Raw genomic sequence first — 27,813 nt, 5'->3', positions numbered from 1 at the left:
CAATTATTAACTGACGACATGATAAATCAATTGTTCCCCATCACTATATAAGGAAGAAGTGTTTTATGTTTGCTTTAGATTTACTGCAATACCATGGATGCAGAATAAGTATCAATAATTTGCTATTAGAATGGGTTACCAAGGGAGCGCTGATAGAACAATTTTTTTCCTAAATGTTCTTACATATAGCATGTTCTTTATTTTCTGATATACTTTAATCTAAAACCTTAACCTTAAAACAGATTATTTTGCAGGGATACACAATACTTAGAAAACACTGTCTTTGCCTATAATCCTACTGAGGACAAATACTCTTCCAATAGGTAAGTATAAAACTAAAAATTATTAATCAAGGCACAAATAATGAGGTGAAATGTGAGATGGATTTTACAGGAGGTTAAAAACACACAAACACAAATAAAATGAATTCAAACTCAGGACTAGAAACTATAATTTGGAAGATGAACATGAAGGGCTTGTTGGGGGAATAAGCAATGTGATTATTGAAATGGATGGAATTAATGCAAGAAAGCTTTCTATCAGGGTTGAAGAGCCCAGTTACTTTATGCTCATGTGTCTGAGCCAAATAGAACATGGAAAATTGAAAACTGTATGCAGGTCAAGAAGCAATAGTTAGAACCAGACGTGAAACAACGGGCTGGTTCCAAATAGGGAAAGGAGTACGTCAAGGCTATACACTGTCACTCTGCTTACTTAACTCATATGCAAAGTACATCATGCAAAATGCTGGGGTGGATGAAGCATAAGATGGAATCAAGGCTGTCAGGAGAAATATCAGTAACCTCAGATATGCAGATGACACCACCCGAATGGCAGAAGTGAAGGGGAACTAAAGAGCCTCGTGATGAAGGTGAAAGAGGAAAGTGAAAAAGCTGGCTTAAAATTCAACATTCAAAAAATGAAGATCATGGCATCTGGTCCCATCACTTCACAGCAAACAAATGGGGAGACAATGGAAACAGTGGCAGACTTTATTTTCTTGGGTGCTAAAATCACTGCAGAGGATGACTGCAGACATGAAATTAAAAGATGCCTGCTCCTTGGGAGAAAAGCTATCACCAACCTAGACAGTGTATTTAAAAGCAAAGATGTCACTTTGCTGACAAAGCTCTGTACAGTTAAAGCTATGGTTTTTCCAGTAGTCATGTCCAGACATGAGAGATGGACCATAAAGAAGACAGAGCTCCAAAGAATTGATGCTATCGAACTGTGGTGCTGGAGAAGACTCTTGAGAATCCCTTGGATTGCAAGTTCATACCAGTCAATCCTAAAGGAAGTGAACCCTGAATTCATTGCAAGGACTGATGCTGAAGCTCCAACACTTTGGCCACCTGATGCAAAGAGCCAACTCACTGGAAAGACCCTGATGCTGGGAAAGATTGAAGGCAAGAGGAAAAGGGGGTGACAGAGGATGATACGGACATGAGTTTAAGCAAACTTCAGGAGATGGTGAAGGACAGGGAAATCTGGAGTGCTGCAGTCCATGGAGTTGCAAAGAGTCGGATATGACTGAGCAACTGAATGCCACAAATAAGGCATAAAGCAATGGTCATTAGAGACAAAGACACTATGTAGCTGTGAAAACAGAAAAACATAAATGTCTACTGGCTAACCTATGGGTCAAAGGAACACCAATATAATTAAAACTATTTTCAGAATATAGGAAAACATCAACATCTTCACTGCTGAATTTACATGTAGTGCATGACAGTATATTAACAACTTTCATATGCACCATTTTTGACAGTTCAGTCCTCTTATGACCTATCAAAGAAATCTCTTTATGATTCAGTGAATGGCAAATGACTACATATAGATAACATACTTTATCAATACTAAATCATAAAAACTGATAAGTAAAACATTTCATATAGTCACTAACCAGGGAAGTATCTTTCTGATTACAATTTTTTTCTGTTTCTTCACAATACGTTATATTAGCAAATTTTACCACTTTTTTTCCTCTGATATATTCCTGCTCTATTTCTTTAGTGCTGATTGTAAATAATTTTAAATATATTTCACATAAAAGTTTTGAAGGTATGACTGAAGATTTTAAATTTCTCTTCAAAAATTTAGTTTAAAATCTTGACAATCTAAGTGTCCATAAATTATTGCTTTTTTAGTGCAGAAAATTAATAAGAAATGTTGGAGGGTCATTGTTACTGACCTGTAACTGACAGAGGTTAATAGATTCAACACAAAAATGCATAAATGTATTAATATACATAATGTATACATATCACAACTAGTAATAATCATTCATTTATTTATTTATTTATTTAACACACATAGACTGAGTATATGTGCATGCAGCGTGCCCTCCATTTCTACAGGTTCCACATCCATGGATTCAACTAACAGTGAGTGGATCAAAAACATTAAAAAAGAAAAAAAAAATTTTTTTAGGAAGTTCCAAAAATAAAACGAATTTGTCATATACTAGCAACTATTTACATAGCATTACAGTGATTGTGTGGATCACAATAAACTGTGGAAAATTCTGAGAGAGATGGTAATACCAGACTACCTGACCTGCCTCTTGAGAAATCTGTATGCAGGTCAGGAAGCAACAGTTAGAACTGGATATGGAACAACAGACTGGTTCCAAATAGGAAAAGGAGGACGTCAAAGCTGTATACTGTCACCCTGCTTATTTAACTTCTATGCAGAGTACATCATGAGAAACGCTGGACTGGAAGAAACACAAGCTGGAATCAAGATTGCCGGGAGAAATATCAATAACCTCAGATATGCAGATGACACCACCCTTATGGCAGAAAGTGAAGAGGAACTAAAAAGCCTCTTGAGGAAAGTGAAAAAGGAGAGTGAAAATGTTGGCTTAAAGCTCAACATTCAGAAAACGAAGATCATGGCATCTGGTCCCATCACTTCATGGGAAATAGATGGGGAAACAGTAGAAACAGTGTCAGACTTTATTTTTGGGGGCTCCAAATTCACTGCAGATGGTGACTGCAGCCATGAAATTAAAAGACGTTTACTCCTTGGAAGAAAAGTTATGACCAACCTAGACAGCATATTCAAAAGCGGAGACATTACTTTGCCGACTAAGGTCCGTCTATTCAAGGCTATGGTTTTTCCAGTAGTCATGTATGGATGTGACAGTTGGACTGTGAAGAAGGCTGAGTGCCGAAGAATTGATGCATTTGAACTGTGGTGTTGGAGAAGACTCTTGAGAGTCCTTTGGACTGCAAGGAGATCCAACCAGTCCATTCTGAAAGAGATCAGTCCTGGGATTTCTTTGGAAGGAATGATGATAAAGCTGAAACTCCAGTACTTTGGCCACCTCATGAGAAGAGTTGACTCTTTGGAAAAAACTCTGATGCTAGGAGGGATTGGCGGCAGAAGGAGAAGGGGACGACAGAGGATGAGATGGCTGGATGGCATCACGGACTCGATGGACATGAGTTTGGGTGAACTCCGGGAGTTGGTGATGGACACGGAGGCTTGGCATGCTGCGATTCATGGGGTTGCAAAGAGTCGGACACGACTGAGCGACTGAACTGAACTGAACTGAGTACCAGATTTTGATATCCATGGGGGGACTGGTTCCAAGTCCTTTGTGGACACCAAGAGGCAATTCTGTATACCTAGGGGAAAAGCTACAAACGTCATTTTGTAATAAGTTTGGCAAACAGTCATGCACTCAAGTACTTCTAAGTTCTCTTAGTCACTAAAGAACCAATGAGATAAAAGAGCCTCACAGAGCTCAGTGGGGCAAAAGCCAAGGAAAGAAAACAGGAAGAACTTTAAAGCCTGGTAAGCTGCGTAGACATGAAATGAGAAACAATAAAAGGAGATACAGACGTAGAATAAGAATCTCCCAGGAGAGAGAAAAGCTTGTGTGAAGGCTTTGACATGAGCTAGTGTGGAAAATGAGAAACACCAAAAAATATAAAGAGAAGAGTAAGAAAGAAGAAAAGAAGAGGGAGAAGGACAGAGAAGACAAAGAATGCAGTGTTCTGGAAATGTAAACTGTGACCTGAAACGAAAAGGAAGGAGCTGAAGAGGTGGACTGTCTCCTAAGGACTCTGAACAGCTCCCTGAACAGCTATCAGCAGGAGGGAGGCATCAACACAGGACAGCTGAAAGCTGGGGTTACACAACCAGACAGCCTGAATTTAGAAAGTGTCTGTCTACAATGCGGGAGAGCTGGGTTCGATCCCTGGGTTAGGAAGATCCCCTGGAGAAGGAAATGGCAATCCACTCTAGTAGTAAAGCCTGGAAAATCCCATGGACAGAGGAGTCTGGTAGGCTACAGTCCATGAGGTCGCAAAAAGTCGGACACGACTGAGAGACTTCACTTTCACTTTTCATTCTGCCACTCAATAGCTGTATGACTTTAGAGGTATTTAATCTCCTATGTCTCTTTTCTCATCTGTATAATGAGAATACAACTCACTTTGTAAGATTAATATATATAAGGACCAAATGAATTAATGTATCAAGAGCACTTAAGACAGTGCCTGGCAAACAGTAAGAGCTCAATAATTGTTTATTAATATTATCAGATTGGCATTTTTGGGGAGACAGAAACAAAATGAAGATTTGGGAATATAAGTTATATTTCAAATATTGGCCTCTTCATTTTTCCCCAATTTTATGACATACTTCATGCATGCACAGTAATGACAATATGGATATGCACTAAAGGGAAGGAAGGACAGAGGCCTGGTTTTTTAGCAACATTAAAACACGTGCAGATTTATGTTGTCCTACATGCTTCCCAGGTGGCTCAGTAGTAAAGAATCTGCCTGACAATGCAGGAGACACAGGAGATGCAGCTTCAAACCCTGGGATGGGAAGACCCCCTGGATGAGGAAATGGCAACCCACTCTAGTATCCTTGCCTGGAAAAGCCCATGGACAAAGGAGCCTGGCGGGCTATAGTCTATGCAGTCACAAAGAGTTGGACACAACTTAGTAACTAAGCACACACCCACAGGATACAATACAAGGATAAAAAAAAATGAAAGGCACAATCCTCACTCGGATTCTTTCTCATCACTAAGGCTAATAAAAAGAAAATACTTATTGGAGTGTGTTTTAACATTTCAGCCTTTTCTTCAGGTGTTTAACATTTCAGTTTTATCCCAAAGGCAGAGATCAGAATACAGTATAGGCCTTCAATGTCCTCCCCCTCATGAATGACAGAATAATTAATAAGGACCTACTGTATAACATAGGGAACTCTTCTCAATGGGAAAAGAATCTAAAAAGGAGTGGTTATATGTATATGTTTTGAGCAAACTCTGAAATTTAGTGAAGGACAAAGGAGCCTGGTGGGCCACACTTCATGGGGTAGCAAAGAGTCAGACTTTACCTAGCCACTGAACAACAAGAAATATGTGTATGTTTATCTGATTTACTTGGTTGTACAGCAGAAACTAACACAACATTTTATATCAACTATATTCCAATAAAAACTTGAAAAAAAAAAAAAGAATGATGAATAGACACGCACCTACAGCTGTCCCAGAGATGAACTTGACCACTAGTACAAGGAGAGAAGGAGAGACAGGCTAATTTAAACTTGCACTTGCACGTATAAATCAGTCTATCCCAAATAAAACATGAAAGAGCATTTTTACTAATACTAAACCTATAACATATGACAGGATACCAAGACGGTTCATGATGAAATCCTTTATGAACAACTATGAAACTGCAAACACACAGATTTTAATTTTTCAAGTCACTTAATTTGTGGTCAAACAAGACAGAGCAGAGAAATTCAAAAGAGCAACATGATTCTTAACAGCTATAAAATATAAATTATCTGTTATAGAAGATGAATATTTTAAAAATTAACAACAGTAGTGGAATAATAAGTCCAATGTATATACTATATTCTAACTAAGAATTCTACATCCTTGAAAAGAAAATTCTGTTAATAGCAGACCAAGTATCAAATCCTGAACTCTATTTCTGTTAAAAAAAAAAAAAAATCATATGATATGCTCCAAACACTAATAGTTCTGTTTTAGGTTCACTCTGAGACACATAGAAAGCCGTAGGAAAGGACAGCCTATGAGGTTTTAAACAGTTACCAACATATTTCTGAGCAACAAAGAAACACAGAAGATATGAAATTTATTTTCATATATGAAGTTAAAAATAGAACACATTTTCCCTCTTGGGTAATAATGGGTAAATGTCTCATGCAAAACACAGTAAATTCAGAGCTAAGCTAATTAATCAGTTCAGTTCAGTTCAGTTGCTCAGTCGTGTCCAACTCTTTGCGACGCCATGAACTGCAACACCCCAGGCCTCCCTGTCCATCACCAACTCCCGGAGTCTACCCAAACCCATGGCCATTGAGTCAGTGATGCCATCCAACCATCTCATCCTCTGTCATCCGCTTCTCCTTCAGCCCTCAATCTTTCCCAGTATAAGTCAGTCTCTGCATCAGGTGGCCAAAGTATTGGAGTTTCAGCTTCAACATCAGTCCCTCCAATGAACACCCAGGACTGATCTTTAAGATGGACTGGTTGGATCTCCTTGCAGTCCAAGGGACTCTCAAGAGTCTTCTCCAACACCACAGTTCAAAAGCATCAATTCTTCGGCACTGAACTTTCTTTATAGTCCAACTCTCACATCCATACATGACTACTGGAAAAATCATAGCCTTGACTAGATGGACCATTGTTGGCAAAGTAATGTCTCTGCTTTATAATATGCTATCTAGGTTGGTCATAACTTTCCTTCCAAGGAGTAGTTCAGTTCAGTTCAGTAGCTCAGTGGTGTCGGACTCTTTGCAACTCCATGAATTGCAGCACGACAGGCCTCCCTGTCTATCACCAACTCCTGGAGTTCACTCAAACTCATGTCCATCAAATCAGTAATGCCATCCAGCCATCTCATCCTCTGTTGTCCCCTTCTCTTCCTGCCCCTAATCCCTCCCAGCATCAGGGTCTTTTCCAATGAGTCAACTCTTCACATGAGGTGGCCAAAGTATTGGAGTTTCAGCTTCAGCATCAGTCCTTCCAATGAACACCCAGGACTGATCTCCTTTAGGATGGACTGGTTGGATAGCCTTGCAGTCCAAGGGACTCACAAGAGTCTTCTCCAGCACCACAGTTCAAAAGCATCAATTCTTCAGCGCTTAGCTTTCTTGATAGTCCAACTCTCACATCCATATATGACTACTGGAAAAACCACTGCCTTGACCAGATGGACCTTTGTTTCCAAATTTGCTGGCATATTGAGTGCAGCACTTTCACAGCATCATATTTGAGGATTTGAAAAAGCAAATTAATACTATATTCAAATGCAAGAGGCATTAAAAAAATGCCAGTTTGCACAGCAAAAGCTCAAAGCACATTAAGAAAGTATTCTAACCAAAATGTGACTGTAAGAAAACAGAAAAGAAATAGAATAGTAAAATTAAATCAAAATAAAAGATAAAGTAAGAAGTATACATATATATGGTCTCAGATTTAACTACAAAATAGATAACTTAGTTTCATAGTTCACAGGGACAATTTCAGGCTAAATTAAAAGGGTAACAAAAGTCCATCTTCTCTTTAGTACCTATATTAACCTAACAGAATATAGGTTAATGTTAATACATTAGAATTTCATTAAATTAATTACTTATTTTCATTAATTTCATTAATTAATTCAATACATTAAATTCTAATGTTAATACATTAGAATTAGTATTACATTAGTAAACATTAGTAACCAAATTTGGAGATATCTCCAAATATACTGTATGAAAGTGATCAAAATAAATAATGTTATGTCAGGCTAGGGACAAAGGACAGGGGATGGGAAACAGGAAATAGGGTGGGAATTATTTCTGTTAGATACTCTATTCACATACCCAAGACCAGAGAAGGTGGAAAGCATCCTGATTATATTTAAGAACTATAAGTATCATTTTAACATCAAAACCTGAAGGTAAAAAATGGAAGTTAAAACAACAAATTATTCTAATTTATGCCTATAGATGCAAAAGTCTTAAATAAATCCTAGGAAACTAATGCGAACTACTTGTGTAGAGATTAACACAATACACTAAGTTGATCCCAACAATGCAACATGGAGTAATATTTTTAAATGTGTTAGTTTAACATCAACAGGCAAAAAGTGTAAGATCATCTCAAAATCACTTAATAAAATAAAATCCAGTCTTGTTTAAAAATGGTAAAATAACCGGAAGGAAAATATTTTTTTAAAATTGAAGTGTAGGTGACTTACAATGTGCTAGTTGCTGGTATATAGCAAAGGGATTCAGTTATACACACATACATACATTTATAAATACATACACATATACACACACACACACATATATATATTCTTTTTTATATTCTTTTATGCTATGGTTAATTACAGGATATTGATTACAGGAGCTCCCTGTGCTATACAATAGGACCTTGTTCTTTATCTTATATATAGTGGTTTGTATCTGCTAATCCCAAACTCCTAATTTATTCTTCTCTTACCCCCACTGTCCTTTGATAACCATAAGTTTGTTTTCTGTCTGTGAGTCTGTTTCTGTTTCGTAAATAAGTTCATTTGTATCATATTTTAGATTTCACATGTAAGTGATATCATATGCTATTTGTCTTTTCCCTTCTGATTTACTCAGTATGATAATCTCTGCTGTGATTATCTCTGATATGATAATCTAAGATAATTAGCTCAGTAGGATAGTACCAAAATCAGACTGTTTATATTCTTTGCAGCCAAAAAAGGAGAAGCTGTAAACAGTCAGCAAAAACAATACCAGGAGCTGACTGTGGTACAGATCATAAACTCCTTATTGCCAAATTCAGAGTTAAATTGAAGAAGTAGGGAAAACCACTAGACAATTCAGGTATAAACTAAATCAAATCCCTTACAATTTTACAGTGGAGTGAGAAATAGATTCAAGGGATTAGATCTCATAGACAGAGTGCCTGAAGAACTATGGACAGAGGTTCCTGACATTGTACAGGAGGCAGGGATCAAGACCATCTCCAAGGAAAAGAAATTCAAAAAGGCCAAATGGTTGTCTGAGGAGGTCTTACAAATAGCTGTGAATACAAGAGAAGCTAAAGGCAAAGGAGAAAAGAAAAGATACACCCATTTGAATGCAGAGTTCCAAAGAAGAGCAAAGAGAGATAAGAAAGCCTTCCTCAGAGATCAATGCAAAGAAATAAAGGAAAACAATAGAATGGGAAAGACTAGAGATCTCTTCAAGAAAATCAGATACCAAGGAAACATTTCATGCAAAGATGGGCACAATAAAGAATAGAAATGGTATGGACCTAATAGAAGCAGAAGATATTAAGAGGAGGTGGCAAGAATACACAGAAGAACTATACAAAAAAGATCTTCACAACCAAGATAATCACAATGGTATGATCACTCACCTAGAGCCAGACATCCTGGAATGTGAACTAAGGGGGCCTTAGGAAGAATCACTACGAACAAAGCTAGTGGAGGTGATGAAATTCCATTTGAGCTAATTCAAATCCTAAAAGATGATGCTATGAAAGTGCTGCACTCAATATGCCAGCAAATTTGGAAACCCCAGCAGTGGTCACAGGGCTGGAAAAGGTCAGCTTTCATTCCAATGTCAAAGAAAGGCAATGCCAAAGAATGCTCAAGGTACCTCACAATTGCACTCATCTCACACACTAGTAAAGTAATGCTCAAAATTCTCCAAGCCAGGCTTCAACAGTACATGAACCATGAACTTCCACATGTTCAAGCTGGATTTAGAAAAGGCAGAAGAACCAGAGATCAAGTTGCCAACAGCCGTTGGATCATCGAAAAAGCAAGAGAGTTCCAGAAACACATCTACTTCTGCTTTATTGACTATGCCAAAGCCTTTGACTGTGAGGATCATGACAAACCATGGAAAATTCTTCAAGAGATGGAAATATCAGATCACCTGACCTGCCTCTTGAGAAAGAAGCAACAATTAGAACTGGACATGGAACAAAAGACTGGTTCCAAATAGGGAAAGGAGTATGTCAAGGCTGTATATTCCCTGCTTATTTAACTTACATGGAGAGTACATCATGAGAAACGCTGGGCTGGATGAAGCACAAGCTAGAATCAAGACTGCTGGGAGAAAGATCAATAACCTCAGATATGCAGATTACACCACCCTTATGGCAGAAAGCCAAGAAGAACTAGAGCCTCTTGATAAAAGTGAAAGAGAAGAGTGAAAAATTTGGCTTAGAACTCAACATTCAGAAAACTAAGATCATGGCATCTGGCCCCAACACGTCATGGGCAAATAGATGGGGAAACAATGACAGACTTTATTTTTGGGGGCTCCAAAATCACTGCAGATGATGACTGTTGCCATGAAATTAAAAGACGCTTGCTCCTTGGAAGAAAAGTTATGACCAACCTAGACAGCATATTAAAAAGCAGAGATATTACTTTGCCACCAAAGATCTGTCTAGTCAAGGCTACGTTTTTTCCAGTAGGCATGTATAGATGTGAGAGTTGGATTATAATGAAAGCTGAGAGCCAAAGAACTGATGCTTTTGAAATGTGGTGTTGGAGAAGACTCCTGAGAGTCCCTTGGACTCCAAGGAGATCCAAGCAGTCCATCCTAAAGAAAATCAGTCCTGAATATTCATTGGAAGGACTGACACTGAGGCTGAAACTCCAATACTTTGGCCACCTGATGTGAAGAAATAACTCATTTGAAATGAACCTGATGCTGGGAGGGATTGGGGGCAGGAGGAGAAGGGGACGATAGAGGATGAGGTGGTTGGATGGCATCACCGACTCTATGGACTTGAGTTTGAATAAACTCTGGGAGCTGGTGATGGACAGGGAGGCCTGGTGTGCTGCAGTCCATGGGGTCAAAGAGTTGGACACGACTGAGCATCTGAACTGCACTGAAGATAATCTCTAGGTCTATCCATGTTGCTGCATATGGCATTATTTCATTCTATTTTATTTTGGAGTAATATTCCATTAATATTCCAGCTCTTAATATTTCACTGTATACATATCCTACCTCTTCTTTATCCATTCCTGTGTGGACAGACATTTAGGTTGCTGCCAAGTCTTGGCTACTGTAAATAGTTCTTTTATGAACACTTGTATGCATGCATCTTTTCAGTTAAAGTTTTCTCCAGATATATTCCCAGCAGTGGGATTCCTGGATCATATGGCAGCTCTAGTTTTATTTTTTTAAGGAATTTCCATATAGCTTTCCATAGTAGCTGTACCAATTTATAGTCCCATCAACAGTGTTTCCTCCACACCCTTCCAGCATTCACTATTTATAGACTTTTGTTATGGTGGCTATTCTGATTGGTGTGAGGTGGTACCTTATTATAGTTTTGATTTGCATTTCTCTAATAATTAGTGATTTTGAGTATTTTTCATGTCTCTGTTGGCCATCTGTATGACAAGATCATTATTTTTAATGCAACCTTAATATTGACTTGTAAATCTACGGCCAATATTTTTTCTAAAATGAGAATAAAGCAAGTATGCCAAGATTATCACTATTATTTTATAATACTGCTTTGGAAACTGTGACAAATGCAATACAAAATGAAAGCTAATATATGATCATTTGATTCTTCTCTTTACTTCTCCCCTTGAACAGACCTTTTCAATTGGATTCCTTCCCAGTGTGGAAGTGAAAATTTTCAACTTCATATGTGAACTCTTTAGCACACAAGGCCTTTCACTGCCTCTGCCCACCTTCTCTGGCCTCTTGTCTCACCGTCCTCCCTCCCTTCATTCCAGTCTTGTATCAGCTCCTAGAAGTGAAACAGTGCCTAGTACCTTAGCAACCATCATCCTCTTTCTGCAAAGTCTACCCTCTTATCCTTTTTCTTCAAATTCAGTTGAAGTGCTATATCCTCTAGAAAACCTTTCATGACTTCCTCTAGTCATTATTTCTAGCCCCTATCCTAGATACTCATAGAATCTTGGGGGCATTGAGCTATGAAGACATGTATCATAGCATTCTGTAACCACTAACATAAATGTCTGTTCACATCTACTAGAATAAAAGTAGCAGATAAAACAACTGGGGAGATGAAGATGTAAAGGGAGCAATGGAGAAGAGTGTAAGAGAAAAATCTAACTCGCATTCTGTTGGAAATTCAGGAAAAGAAGGCATCTAAGTAGAAAGAAGCCTTTAGCTTTAAGACAATGAAGAAGATTCCAAAATGTCTCTTCTAGAGCTAAAGAATAATATTTAGAAATTTAGAATAGGCAAAAGGACACTACTTATCTACAACTTCAATTAGCCAAAGCACCAAGGGCCAAAGAAGGAAGGATAAAAGAACAGTTTTTGCCCTTTCTCATTTCTACCCTTGTTCTAGAGATGCAAAGTCTAGTCCTGGTTACTCTGAGACAAGATATATTAAGAGTAAAATACATGGTAAGCAGAGAAAAAAATGGAAGCACACCTATCAACTCAGATTTCAGAGTCTGAGATATTAACGGCTTAAACGGAAAATGAACTTTAGGCGAGAAAAAAACAAAAGAGTAGTAAGAACCCTACAAAGTCTCCACGACCCCCTCCCCATGCTCTATTTCAGATATGGAGGAAAGCACAGGAACAAATTCCATCTGTTCTCACCTGTTAATACTTAACTCTAGAAAAACAATATATAGAACATTGGCAGAAAGAAAAATAGACCTTATAAATGTCAAGGCTAGAGGAATTACTTTGGGCGGGGCTTGACCCCACAAAAGGGAACAGGAATGCCCAATGGGCAAGAGACTAACAATTCTGCCCAGGGAGCATACATCGTTTGTTCACACTGATGAATACCGGGAACCAGTTCTACCATCCAAGATAAGCTGCAGCTTATGGAAACTTGGATTTACACATTCTCTTCATAGTTGTTGGGAGCAGAGGGAGGCAATTCCTATTTTCACCTTGTCTGTCCCTTTAACCAAGAGAGGAAAACATATATCATTTTATGGATTCAGAAAAGTGCAAGTGTTAGTCGCTCAGTCGTGTCCGGCTCTTTGCGACCGCATAGACTGTAGCCCACCAGTCTCTCCATGGAATATTCCAGGCAAGAATACTGGAGTGAGCTGCCATTCCTTCTCAGGGGGATATTCCCAATGCAGGGATTGAACTGAACTTCCCAGGTCTCCTGAACTGCAGGTAGATTCTTTACCATCTGAGCCACCAGGGAAGCCCTTTATGCATTCAGAAAAATGAAAGTAAAAGTTGTTCAGTCACGTCCAACTCTTTGCACCCCCATGGACTATACAGTGCATGAAATTCTCCAGGCCAGAATACTGGAATGGGGAGCCTTTCCCTTCTCCAGATCTTTTTAACCCAGGGATCAAACTCAGGTCTCCCACATTGCAAGAGGATTCTGTACCAGCTGAGCCACAAGGGAAAGTCTTTCTGCATTCAAAGACTTACCAATTCACTCTACAAATAACTGTGGGTTCAGACTACCTGGCATGCTACAGTCCACGGTGTCGCAGAGTTGGACACGACTTAGTAACGAACAACAACAGACTACATCAGGAGGGCCTGGGAGAGCAGGCACGATCCCTGGAACACAAAACACACAACCTAACGAGAAGACAGTAAGGTACACTACCACCTCCATTTATAACCGGGAGGAAGCACCATACACAAAGGACTCGCGAAAGCCAGCCAAAAACAAACCATACCTAAGATGAAACCCAAAAGAAGAATATACCACACAAACCAAAAACATATTTGATGGTTAGGAGACAAAACAGCTTTGCACATCTTAAGGAAATAAAAATTTACAAACGCTAGTACAAAAACTGGCCAGAGTGCCCCGACCAGTAAGGAACAAGAGACTCTACTGACCTCTCTCCCCTTCCCTCTCTCTTTCCTCTCCTTAACCCTTCCTATCCTTCCCTGTTTTTCTAGTCCCATGGTCCTGGACGCAGGAATCTGGTCGAAGGGCCCTCAGCCTGAGCTGAGGATTGGAGACTGATCCCCTCCTCTTGGCAGAGAACTCGAATTCTGGTTCTGGTCTGGTCTGATTTCTGGTAGGGCCGAGTTCCAGCCTTCCCTTCTCTGGAGGCCCAGGGAAAAGTCCCATAACGCCTGGGTATCTGTAGGTGGCAGGAGACGTCTGTAAGGCCACCCCTTTCGCTCCCCCTCTCCCGCCTCCTCCCCCTTCTTCTTTCAACCTGGCTTCCTTTCCTCCCTTGAAATCTTTGATGTTAGTACTTGTATCTGAAGTTCTGTGTCTCTACAGGAGGTTTTCTGAGAGACTGTATTCTTGTATTTAAGGGCTTCCCTGGTGGTGCAGAGGTTAAAGCATCTGCCTGCCATGTGGGAGACCTGGGTTCGATCCCTGGGTTGGGAAGATCCCCTGGAGAAGGAAATGGCAACCCACTCCAGTACTCTTGCCTGGAGAATCCCATGGATGGAGGAGCTTGGTGGGCTACAGTCCACAGGTCGCAAAGAGTCGGACACAGCTGAGCGACTTCACTAGTGCAAAAAACATTGAAGAAGGGGGATAGGAGGGACCAGAGAGATGGAGCTGGAGAGATGAGGAAAGCTGGACCATCTGAGGCTCTACAAACCAAGTTCTTAAGTCTGACTTCTGTTTTAAAAACATTTAAGAGTTAACGGGAAGGGTTTTAAGCAAATAAGTCATTTGGCCAGAACTGTATATTTTGAAAGCTCTTGGGCTGTGTAGTATGAAAAGTAATCTGAAAAGGAGATCAGTTAGGAAATGGTGAGGCTAATCAGGTCAACAGCAATTATCACAAGATAAAACAGAAACCAAAAAATACAGAAAATACTTAAGTATGATGACCAATAGTCCAGAACAGAAGGAATAACGACGTTTAGAAATAGCTCCCGGTCTGTTACACCTTAAATTAAATCAACTCTTGCAATTGTCCTACAGCTGCCTTAGTATCCTCTACCCCAAATCATTCCTGACTTCAGTCACCAAATAAACCTGCCTTCCCTACTATCCAAACGGTACCAACCAGCTCTCCAATGCAGTAACCATCTAGCGTATGTGAATATTTAAATTAATTAAAATATATTTTAAAATGTATTTCCTCAGTAGCAACAGCTCCATTTCAAGTGCTGAATAATAAGAGATGTCCAGTGGCTACTGAGTGCCTGCAACTGTCACGGAGCGTTTCTATCAGTGCAGGAAGATCTACTGGACAGTAACGGGCTAGTGGTGTACCTACACCTGCCACTTCACCCCATAACCCTGTTGGGAACAACACAGCCATCTGAGAAGGCACTTCTGAAAGCAGACCCACTTACCGTCTTAGACCCACACCCTGTGTATTAATGAGCTTCACAGTGTAGTGAAGAATCACGGTGTACAAACCATACGACAGACCCTGTGTTTTGGCTCATTAATCCCCACTATACTCTGAAGAAATAGAAAAGCAGCAGGCATCACCCATGTTTTATAGGTGAGGACACCAAGGCACAGAAACTACCCTGACTGAAGCTATAAAGGCAATAATGGAGTCACAGATCAAAGCTGGAATCCCTAACACCCTGACCAGTGCTCCATTTGTTACAGTAGTCAAGGCTGATTTAAGGGCCCATGAACAGGAACTACTCTGTTTCACCTGAACAAAGCAACCACCTGCTCTACCAAACGGATCGCTATCCCCATAAGAGGGCCATGCCTGTTAGACATGTATATATGTATACATACACACAAACACACGGCCTAGACTAACACACATGTATGCGACGTGTGTGTGAAAATTTTTTTAAAAAAATTTAAGAAATAGAAGAGATGTATTTTCTGAGTTTGCCCCAACCACCTTATCACATGTGATGAGAAATAAAGGACATTAAAAGCACCAAAACTAACAGCACCAAGGTCTAGTAGATTCCTGCAGTATTATTTATCTTTCAACTATATTTTATGATTACCTATTTTTTAAAAAAATGAAACCTAGAAGATCTGCATTTTGTAATCTTTATTCCCTTCTGTAAACAGAGCAAGTCCTGACTTCTGTGTGCTACTTCCAAACCTGCAGCAGTAATGGGTAAACAGAGAGGCAATGCTTGCATTTTCATCCCAACTACTTCATTAACTAAAAAGAGTAAAATAACATATAGGGAAACACAAACCAAGTTAGAGATTACAGATGTAAAATCCACATGCAGCATTTACTTGTGACAATCTTGACAACAGCAACTTTAAAATGCAGCCGCCAGCATTTACTGATGTGTCTCTGTGCTCCAGTACTGGGAAACAATTTACCTGGAGGTTCACTTGAATGATTTGAAAAATCTAAGAAATAATTTGACTGTACTTGCCTAACATCTGAATTCTTACATATTTTAAATGGGGTTATACTAAATATTCAGGAAAAGAAGAAAAGGAATAGAAGATTTACAACAACTCTAAAGTACTAGGGAGCATACAAAGTAGTTATTTACAGGCTTCTAAATCTTGCCTTATTAATAAGTATGAATCAATCTATATAAAAACTGAATGACTTTTTCCAGAAACTCGAAGCTTCCAAAATTAATCTGAAAACTTTCTGAATTAAAAGAGTACACCTCCCTTCAACACGTAAGAATTATAAAGGAAAAGGGCATGAATGCTGATTTTAAGTCTAGAATATATTGGCCACATTTAAATATAGTTGTGAAAAAAAAAAAAAGAAACAGTCATCAACTTAGGTAGTAAAGTCTCTGCTTCATCAAAGCCCTTGTTTCAATAAAAAGTCAGCAGAAGAAAAACAGGCTTTAAGGTGAACTACTTACACTGCCTCCCTGGCGGCTCCATAGGCGAGTAACAGCTTGACGATGTCCGCATGCCCGTTCTTCACTGCGTCATGAAGAGGTGAGTCGTTCTGATACCCAGTGGTGTTCACCAGTGCCTTGTGCTGGAGCAGCAATTCCACCACCCTCAGGTGCCCGTGATTGCAGGCTTCATGCTGATTAAAGGAGAGTGAGAAGAGTAACGAGGAAGGCCGATGAATAATATCACAACAAAGCCCACACCTCAGAAAAATAATACGAACCTCAATCAGAAAACCGGTTCTTACCTAAATACTCATACAGACCATAAGTTATTGACAGAGTAAAAGCACTCTTAATAGTCTTAAAGGTAAGATAGGTCACAATCAAGATTTACGCAATTCATGAAAAAAGATTTTTCTCATTTGAGCCTTGGGTCAAATGCTCTTTACTTGGAAGAAAAAGTAGCTTTAGTCCAATTACAGCTCCTAAATTGCTCTATAGCAAGAAATTTAAAACAAGGGGCAAAAAAAAAAAAAAACGTAGAAAATATTTCAAAACCAGATCATGCATAAAATCTGAAATCCTTCAAGGCTGAACAGTATTCACTAAATCAACTGCTTAGCCATAAGCTAAGTGGCATATATATACGTAAGCACCCAGCAAAGTGAGTATCTCAGAATGAGAATTGACGAGACAAGCCTCTAGTTGTGGCTGGTGTCAGTGACAACAGATATAACACAGAGGAGGTGCTCAGAAGGAACTTAAAGAATGACATAACTGGGAATGGTGGAACGTTCAAAGATGCTTCACCCTGCAAATCTTCCTTATGTTTAAAGATCTGCTAATGATGCCACTGTGTTGTATTCTAAGAAATTTCTGGCATACCATGCCTTTAAGTACATACCTTCAAATCTTAATAGGCAAAACACCACACTGAATGCTTCTGGTCTATTTCTAAGAGAAAGGACTCCAAATTAGGTCTCATGTCTCCTAAATTATTCACCAATTTTTATTAAAGTTTGCCTTAGTTGCTTAAAAGAAAACTCAACCTTTCTTTGAAAAGGTTAGCCAGACTGTGTGTGGAGTCCAAACAACAAAGTGACTCTAATCCAGAATAAACACTTCCAGCTTAAAACACTGCAGGGAGAAGTCAGTATAGACGAGTTTAAAACCTTTTTTGCATCTGGTCTAATGAGAATCTCTCCATTTCTTTGAATTTACAGTTTACAGAATAAGAGTATCCATCTCATCTCTTGATATTCTATGGTTGTATTCAAACCACATGCTAACTGTCCCAATGGTCCATATAGCACTTGTTTCCATATACTTGTGCCACTTTTTCCAGACTGTTCTTTACATTGTATTTTTAGCAATAAAAACCAAAGACTTTAAAAATCATTTAATGTGAGCAAAGATCTCTAATACCTCTGTGTGTCTGTAACTGGACAGTATAACTGAGGCCAAGACAGATCCTCAGTAACAACGACTGCCACGTACTACATTCCTATACCCAGTTCTTGACTTCTTTTCCCCGAAAATTGTGGTTCCAACGACATGCAGTGCTGCAGAACAGAGCCTCATGTCTGTTGTAGCAGTTAGCTTTCCATACCTGTGGTAAATTCAGCAATATAGTGGAACCAGACTCTTAAATCTAGAAGTAGTCAGTCAAAAGGTAGGCAATTTTTCACCTGGTACAACTGAAAAGCTAGATGAATCATGACATTTACCCTTATTTGTTTAAAATATGAGTTCTTCAGATTAAAAAGAGACTATATATATGGGATAGGGGGATATATAGAAACCTAATAACTATAATAACTATAAACCATAAACAGAAAGATAATAAAAAACAAACAAGAAGAAAACTACCAATGGTGTCCATCCAGCATGGTCTTTAACATTGGGGTCGCTTCCACTTTGTAAGAGGTATTCAACAGAAGGAATGTCGCCCTAGTAGAACAATGAGAAAGTAAAATTAAAAATTATAAAGGAAAGAAAAAAATAACTCATGATTTTATATTTCTTCTTTAAGATTTCTGTCTTCTTCAAGATACAACTTAAACCTGTTCTATACCCATTGCTCATGAGTCCATAAATAATAAGTTACTCATTCATGGATAGTTTTGAGCTACCAAGTCAAACACATGTAGTCCATCTCTGAACAGACTCCAATATCTCTGATATTAGCAACCTGTATTAAGATTCATGTTAAAATACCAAGGACAGTAGCCAAAGTTCATCTGATCATAATGAAGTTTTTAAAGTCACCATTTCATTTGTGAAAAACATCCTTTTTGAACATACAAGAAAAAGGTTTCTGATTATCATTTAAAAAAAAATTAAAGCCAAGAGGGCATCTTGGTGAAGCCAGTGTAAAACCCAAAACTGGTGTCTTATTGGTAGTTAATCGACTTATCCTCAAGACACCAATTTAGTTTCACTTAGGTTCAGTGGCTCAGTCGGGTCCGACTCTTTGCGACCCCATGAACCACAGCATGCCAGGCTTCCCTGTCCATCACCAACTCCCAGAGTCTACCCAAACCGATATCCACTGAGTCGGTGATGCCATCCAACTGTCTCATTCTTTGTCGTTCTTCTCCTTCTGCCTTCAAACTTTCACAGCATCAGGATCTTTTCAAATGAGTCAGCTCTTCGCATCAGGTGGCCAAAGTACTGGAGTTTCAGCTTCAACATCAGTCCTTCCAATGAACACCCAGGACTAATCTCCTTTGGGATGGACTGCTTGGATCTCCTTGCCGTCCAAAGGACTCTCGAGAGTCTCCTCCAATACCACAGTTCAAAAGCATGAATTCTTCGGCGCTTTCTTTATAGTCCAACTCTCACATCCATACATGACCACTGGAAAAACTATAGCTTTGACAAGACGGACCTTTGTTGGCAAACTAATGTCTCTGTTTTATAATATGCTGTCTAGGTTGGCCATAATTTTCCTTCCAGGAGTAAGCGTCTCTTAAATTCATGGCTGCAATCACCATCTGCAGTGATTTTGGAGCCCCCCAAAATAAAGTCAGCCACTGTTTTCCCATCTATTTGCCATGAAGTGATGGGACCAGATGCCATGATTGTAGTTTTCTGAATGTTGAGCTTTAAGCCAACTTTTTCACTCTCCTCTTTCACTTTCATCAAGAGGCTCTTTAGTTCCTCTTCACTTTCTGCCATAAGGGTGGTGTCATCTGCATATCTGAGGTGATTGATATTTCTCCCAGCAATCTTGATTACAGCTTGTGCTTCCTCCAGCCCAGTGTTTCTCATGATGTACTCTGAACAGAAGTTAAACAAACAGGGTGACAATATGCAGCCTTGATGTACTCCTTTTCCTATCTGGAACCAGTCTGTTGTTCCATGTCTGGTTCTAACTGTTGCTTCCTGACTTGCATACAGGTTCCTCAAGAGGCAGGTCAGGTGGGCTGGTATTCCCATCTCTCTCAGAATTTTCCAGTTTATTGTGATCCACACAGTCAAATGCTTTGGCATAGTCAATAAAGCAGAAACAGATGTTTTTCTGGAACTCTCTTGCTTTTTCGATGATGCAGCAGATGTTGGCAATTTGATCTCTGGTTGCTCTGCCTTTTCTAAAACCAGCTTGAACATCAGGGAGTTCACGGTTCATGTATTGTTGAAGCCTGGCTTGGAGAATTTTGAGCATTACTTTACTAGTGTGTGAGATGAGTGCCATTGTGCAGTAGTTTGAGCATTCTTTGGCATTGCCTTTCTTTGGGATTGGAATGAAAACTGACCTTTTCCAGTCCTGTGGCCACTGTTGAGTTTTCCAAATTTGCTGGCATATTTAGTGCAGCACTTTCACAGCATCGTCTTTTAGGATTTGAAATAGCCCAACTGGAATTCCATCACCTCCACTAGCTTTGTTCGCAGTGATGCTTTCTAAGGCCCACTTGACTTCACATTTCAGTATGTCTGGCTCTAGGTGAGTGTGAGTGATCATATTCACCTTATTTTCTCAAAGTTATTTTTCAGGCAAAGGCAAGGCTTATTTTCTCAAAAAAAAAAAAAACAACTGACAGCTTACTCTGAAATGCTGAATAAATAAAAGTTACATGTGATAAAAATTACATACACCAATGTTGTGTTTTGAGAAGAGCTTCTTCAGGGAGAAGGAAATCTCTCTCCTACAATAAGCAGCCCCAACTCTATGAAATAAGCTATTCTGTATTGGTTGGAAAACGTAGAAGTCACTAAATCCCCTCAAGACAGTAACATTTGCCTTTACTGAGCTGTTTCAGACTACCTCTCAAATACAGCGAATCTAAGATGGTAGTTTACTCAGTTTTCGAAAATACAAAAACAAAAACAAATCTTCATGCAATATATATTTTTAAGTTCCTAGATTACCAAAATTACCTTAAATACTCAATGGGCCTAAAAAGCAAGCACTCCACATGTTTCAAATCAGTTGCGTCAAGTCCAATAAAAAAATTTTTCCCACAGTTCCTCATAGGAGCAATTCTACACCTGTGGTGCAAGTTAGCGTACATTTAGCTACTGTTGCACTATGTTTAAGTCAGTTCCAAATGAGCTCAGGAACATCTGTCAAGATACAAATTTTATTTTTTAAAAGAATCCCATGAATACAGAGGCAGATGAACTGCCAGAACCACATACATTCCCAATCTTCAAAATCAAAGTATACACAAAAAATACACAAAAACCTCCTCAAAAATATCCTCAGTCTAATTCTACACAGCAGTCACAAAAGCATATTAAAGAAGCCTGTAAAATAATATAAACACAACTGTGGAATAAAGAGTCATATGGAAGTCACATAGACAATTAGAGCAACAATTTGGAAACTAAAAGCAGAATCTCTTTTAAAGTTGCTAGCTGGTGGTAGTTTTCTTTCAAGTCATATTATCAAAGGTGTCTTCTGTTAACATTTTACCCCTAGACTACCCTGAAATGTACGAACAAAGTTAGTGGAGATGATGGAATTGCAGTTGAGCTATTTCAAATCCTAAAAGATGATGCTGTGAAGTGCTGCACTCAATATGCCAGAAAATTTGGAAAACTCCGCAGTGGCCACAGGACTGGAAAAGGTCAGTTTTCATTCTAATCCCAAAGAAAGGCAATGCCAAAGAATGCTCAAACTACCGCACAATGGCACTCATCTCACACGCTAGTGAAGTAATGCTCAAAATTCTCTAAGCCAGGCTTCAACAATACGTGAACCATGAACTTCCAGATGTTCAAGCTGGTTTTAGAAAAGGCAGAGGAACCAGAGATCAAATTGCCAACAACTGCTGCATCATCGAAAAAGCAAGAGAGTTCCAGAAAAACATCTGTTTCTGGCATCTATTGACTATGCCAAAGCATTTGACTGTGTGGATCACAATAAACTGGAAAATTCTGAGAGAGATGGGAATACCAGCCCATCTGACCTGCCTCTTGAGAAACCTGTATGCAGGTCAGGAAGCAACAGTTAGAACCAGACATGGAACAACAGATTGGTTCCAAATCTGAAAAGGAGTACGTCAAGGCTGTATATTGTTACCCTGCTTATTTAACTTCTGTTCAGAGTACATCATGAGAAACACTGGGCTGGAGGAAGCACAAGCTGGAGTCAAGATTGCCAGGAGAAATATCAATAACCTCAGATATGTAGATGACACCACCCTTATGGCAGAAAGTGAAGAGGAACTAAAGAGCCTCTTGATGAAAGTGAAAGAGGAGAGTGAAAAAGTTGGCTTAAAGCTCAACATTCAGAAAACTAAGATCATGGCATCCAGTCCCATCACTTCATGGGAAATAGATGGAGAAACACTGAAAACAGTGTCAGACTTTATTTTGGGGGGCTCCAAAATCACTGCAGATGGTGATTGCAGCCATGAAATTAAAAGATGATTACTCCTTGGAAGGAAAGTTATGACCAACCTAGACAGCATATTAAAAAGCAGAGACATTACCTTGTCAGCAAAGGTCCATCTAGTCAAGGCTATGGTTTTTCCAGTGGTCATGTATGGATGTGAGAGTTGGACTATAAAGAAAGCTGAACACTGAAAAATTGATGCTTTTGAACTGTGGTGTTGGAGAAGACTCTTGAGAGTCCCTTGGACTGCAAGGAGATCCAACCAGTCCATCCTAAAGGAATCAGTCCTGGGTGTTCATTGGAAAGACTGATGTTGAAGCTGAAACTCCAATACTTGGCCAACTGATGCAAAGAGCTGACTCATCTGAAAAGACCTTGATGCTGGGAAAGATTGAGGGCAGGAGAAGGGGACAACAGAATATGAGATGGTTGGATGGCATCACCAACTAAATGGACATGAGTTTGGGTAAACTCTGGGAGATAGTGATGGACAGGGAGGCCTGGCATGCTGTGGTTCATGAGGTCGCAAAGAGTTGGACACGACTGAGCGACTGAACTGAACTGAACCCTGAAATGTATAGCTGATTTGCAAATTGCTTTTTTTTCATACTCAATCTGTTTTTTCCTCCCTAGTTCTGAAAAGTCTGTCATATTTTCTCCTTCTCCTTTATGTAGATGTAATATCATACACTTAAATAAAATTATGATAATTTGATAGGGTCCACAGTAACGAGGTAAGCTTGAACCAATATAAAGTTTCCACGAAATAAATTCACTTCTGCTTCTGATTTCTTGGAATAACTTTAAAACAGAAGTACTCTCAAACAGAATATTTTCTGTGTAATAAGAACTTCTAGGCTTCTCACAACTTACAAGAATAATTGAGATTCTCTTAAACCACAGAGGAAAAATCTGAGGAAACAGTATTTACCAAGGCTTATAAAAATTTTTAAACAGACTTGATGTTTTCAAAGAATACCTTAAAGGGAACATGTGTCACACTGAATCTTCTTATTGCTAACCTTTCATTCAAAGGGAATATTCTTCACGTATTCATGCATATGGCATCAATATAATTTAACTTTTCAAAAACAAATACACTCACACACAAACAAAACTTTTTCCTTATAAAGGTAAGCTCTTTAGAATAAATATCTGTATAAAATTAGTACAGGACAGTAAAGTACAATAATACCTACTCAAGGTGGCACTAGGTGTAAAGAAACTGCCTGCCATCATGATAGATGCAAGAGATGTGGGTTCAATAACTGGGTCGGAAAAATTCCCTGGAGTACGAAATGGCAGACCACTCCAGTATTTTTGCCTGGAGAATCCCATGGACAGAGAAGCCTAGTGGGCTACTGTCCATGGGGTCACAAAGAGTCAGACATGACTGAGTACTTACACACAGCAACACCCAAAACGGTTAAGTTTTTACACATAAATGAATTAACCAGGTACCTAAAATTTCTCCTTTTAGCAATTAAGTACTGTTGTTACCAGCTTGAAGACAGAGGAAAAGGGTCACATATCCAGGAATGTGAGTCTCTAGAACCTGAGAACAGCTCTTAGCTATAAGCCAGCAAGAAAACAGGATCTCAGTACTACAACCACAAGGAAGTACACAGTTCCTGCAAATAAACCAGATAAGCAAGGAAATGGGTTCTCTCTTAATGCCTCCAGAAAATAACACAGCCAATGAACTGATTATAGTCCGGTGAGACTCATACCAGACTCTGACCTAGAAAGCTGTAAAAAAATTAATTTGCTTGTTTAACTCACTAAATTTGTGGTTACTAGCTATGACAGCAACAGGAAGCTATTTCAAGTGGCTAGGGCAAGAAAACACAAGTAACTTCCACTAGGGTGATAGCTATGGCCAACAAAGATGCCCAAAGTAGGTATGGGGCAAGATATTAAAGAATTTTAGTAATGATGTGGCCAAGCTCAAAGGTCCTTCTCTGAAGCCATCACTGTAGCAAGGGATGCTAACCAGCCCAATAGAAGAGAAGAACTCCTATGGGATTCTCAGACCTCAGCACATCCACCAGGTGTACACCGTGCAACGGTGTACTCTTAGCATCTGGGGGAAACAAGAAGAATGTGAGCACTGCACATTTACAAGATGTTTCTGGAGAAAATAACAACAACAACAACAAAATCTATCTCTGGCAGCAAAACACTTCATCCGTTCTGTCGACCTGCAATGTCATCAGATCTGTATTCATCACTCAGCTGCTGTTAACTCCTTCCTTTTCCCTGCTCTTTGTTCCATGTTATAGTATAGCTGACCCTTGAATAACACAGATTTGAACTGCATGGGTCCACTTAAACACACATTTTTTTCAATAAATATACTGGAAAAATTTTCGAAGTTTGTGACATTTTGAAAGAACTTGCAGACACACCAGGTAGCATAGAACTGTCGAGAAAAATAAAGAAAAGTTACATATGTCATGAATGCATAAAATATATGTAGATAACAGCTGATCCTTACCCTGATCTATGCTGATATTTAAATTAAATTAATAATGCATTAGTATTCTTACACTTTTATAACTTTGCTCTCAAAGAACTACACTACCATTCAAGATGCCTCTCTGTACAGTATGCCTCTCTCTTGCAACTGGAGAAACTGCACATCAGTCTATCATCACAGGTAAGTCATTTTGTAAAAAATGTAACAATATTTCCAATAGTGTATTATGAGTATGACACTGTGGGCCATAAAAATCTTATGACTCACTTACAGAGTATAGGCTAGGCTACAGTGATCCAACTGTATCAATTACACTAGTCTACCATAAAGCAATCACACTGCTGCTTCACGATCAATGCATGAATCATTATACCTGTTAATAAACATGAACTTCTTTTTCACAATACCTTTTCATTTTTGATGTCTAGTGTTAGTACTGCATATACCAAGTACACTATTTTGTATCGTACAAAACAGCACTGATGTATGTCCTGGCTGACTATAACATAAACTAATGTTATTTTGTATTGTATAAAAGCAGTACAGTATCATAAATGTTTTCCTTATGATTTTCTTAATCAACACTTATCTCTAGCTTCCTTGGGATTCTCTTGTGTTTCAGTTGGTAAAGAATCCACCTGCAATGCGGGAGACCTGGGTTTGATCCCTAGGTTGGGAAGATGCCCTGGAGAAGGGAATGGCTAACCACTCCAGTATTCTGGCCTGGAGAATTCCATGGACTATATGGTCCACGGGGTCGCAAAGAGTCAGACATGACTGAGCAACTTTCACTTCTAGCTTCCTTTATTGTAAGATTACAGTATATAATACTTATAGAAAATATGTATTCATTGACTGTTTATATTACCCGTAAGGGCTTCTAGTCAGTAGATGGCTATTAGCTTTTTAAAGAATCCAAAGTTATGCGTGGATTTTGACTGTGTGGAGGTCAGCCCTCCTAACCTCTGCCTTGTTCAAGGGTCAACTGCAGTTTTAACTTTAGAGTCACCTCAAATCTTTTTCTGAAGTAGGTGGATAGAAAGCATAAACAAGACAGCAGTACCGCAGCAATCGGTTTTCAAGTACATACGGATTATTCATTCTGGGTTGCAAACAAAAAAATCAAGATAGTAAGTGAAATGGATACTATTTATAAAAAGATAAATATACTGATAAATTCATTGATTTTTCTTCAAGTATTTGTTTTGACTATTAAAATCAAGCTGAGATGGGAGCATACATTCTACTTATAAAAAATTTTTCAAAGAACATTACTGTTAAATAGGTATTTTAAAAACAATAGCAATCAATAACTTTTCTTAAAGGTACTGTATCAGAATCTGCCAGTGAGTGACAAAACAGTATCTGATAAGTTGGAGAGAATCAAAATTCTAGTTCTGGGATTACAATTTCTAAGTAAAAAATGACAATCTGACAAAACTTGCATTGAAGCAATCTTGAACATTATCAATGGAGAAAATTCACCAAGACAGCATCATGCCACCATATTTTCCTGCCTTATGATTCCCCTGGGCTTTTTTCCATGGCCCATGTTGAGCATAGATAAACTATGGCCTGAAGGCTCGATACCCGATTTTGTGTACAAAACTTTACTGGTTTACAATATTGCCTATGACTACTCTGGCACTAAAATAGAGTTGAATAGTTAAGACCATATTACTACAGAGCTGAAAATATTCACTTTAATTTCTCCTTTAATAAAGTGTTTGACAAACCACGGCCTGGACTCTAGGTCCTAGAGATTCCCACTAATAAAGATAAATGATTCTTATGATTGAAAGAAAAATTCTCTACCAAAGTAAGTGGATGCTTAACTAGTGGTCAGAAAATAATCCCCAGAAAGAAGAATGTAGCAACTAGAGCAATCTACATTCATGTACTAGCTAGAAAAATGAACAAAAGACATTGATTACTACGCTAGCTAGTTATATCTATAAAGCATTAATAACACTATAATGTTAATACTGTTATACCTACTATAATACACACATGAACATACTACACACACACACACACACACATATATAAAGAAGACAAAAAATAAAGACTGACTTTTTAAAACCATACCTTGCAAAAATGAGACTAAAATGGAACTAGAGCCAACTCCAAAAATTCAAGTTGTTCAAAGTATATGGACTGCCTAGAAAATAGTCGTCTTACAGGGGAACCAGACAAAGAGCATTCTACATTCATCATTTATTAGAAGATAAGAAAACCATTAGAAGAAACTCATTTTTGTGTTTTTCCCTTTCTACACAGAAAGAATATATCTGGCCTCGGCCTACTCCATGTTCCTCCCAAACATTTTATGCCGCTCACCACCTTCATGCTCATGGGTCTCGAGGGGTTCCTTCCAGACCTCCCAAAGTTCTCTACCCATGCAAAAGACCTAAGTTTCCCAGTGAATTTAATGTAAGATTTTTTAAAAAAAGCTACCCTGATTCAGCACTAATCTTTCCTATATTATCGTTTCATAACACCTGCATGAATTCACAAACCAAAGTCTATAGAGCTGTGCCGCTAAGTGCTCCCGCTATGTCCAGCACTTGTGTCAGTTTCAAAGAGTAACCACTGCAAGTTACACTTCATGCTCAGCAAAAGAGGTAGCTTCCAAAAAACAAATGTTGCCCCTTCTGAGGTACAGAGGCAATAAACAGACATAACTCAAAGAATGGGCTTTGAAAGGAATAGGCTGGCTGTGGGGCCCAGAGAAGCCCCTCTGCGGTCAACCACAGGAGTCATTCATGACACT

General features: G+C 38.9%; 1 protein-coding gene across 1 annotated transcript in view; it reads right to left on the bottom strand.

Annotated features, from left to right (window-relative positions):
* BARD1 (BRCA1 associated RING domain 1) overlaps nucleotides 1–27,813 on the bottom strand; it is a 95,925-nt gene that overhangs the window by 23,149 nt on the left and 44,963 nt on the right. Inside the window, exons 5-6 of the mRNA XM_040228570.1 lie at nucleotides 18,589–18,669; nucleotides 16,741–16,913 (exon numbers count right to left, since the gene is read on the bottom strand). Of these exons, the coding sequence (XP_040084504.1) occupies nucleotides 16,741–16,913; nucleotides 18,589–18,669 (254 nt within the window). The remainder of the gene's footprint in view (nucleotides 1–16,740; nucleotides 16,914–18,588; nucleotides 18,670–27,813) is intronic.

The sequence above is a fragment of the Oryx dammah genome, unplaced genomic scaffold (assembly GCF_014754425.2).
Source record: "Oryx dammah isolate SB20612 unplaced genomic scaffold, SCBI_Odam_1.1 HiC_scaffold_27, whole genome shotgun sequence".
NCBI lineage: Eukaryota > Metazoa > Chordata > Mammalia > Artiodactyla > Bovidae > Oryx > Oryx dammah.
Note: the sequence above shows the minus strand (reverse complement) of the source record. Positions and strands in the feature narration are given on the sequence as shown.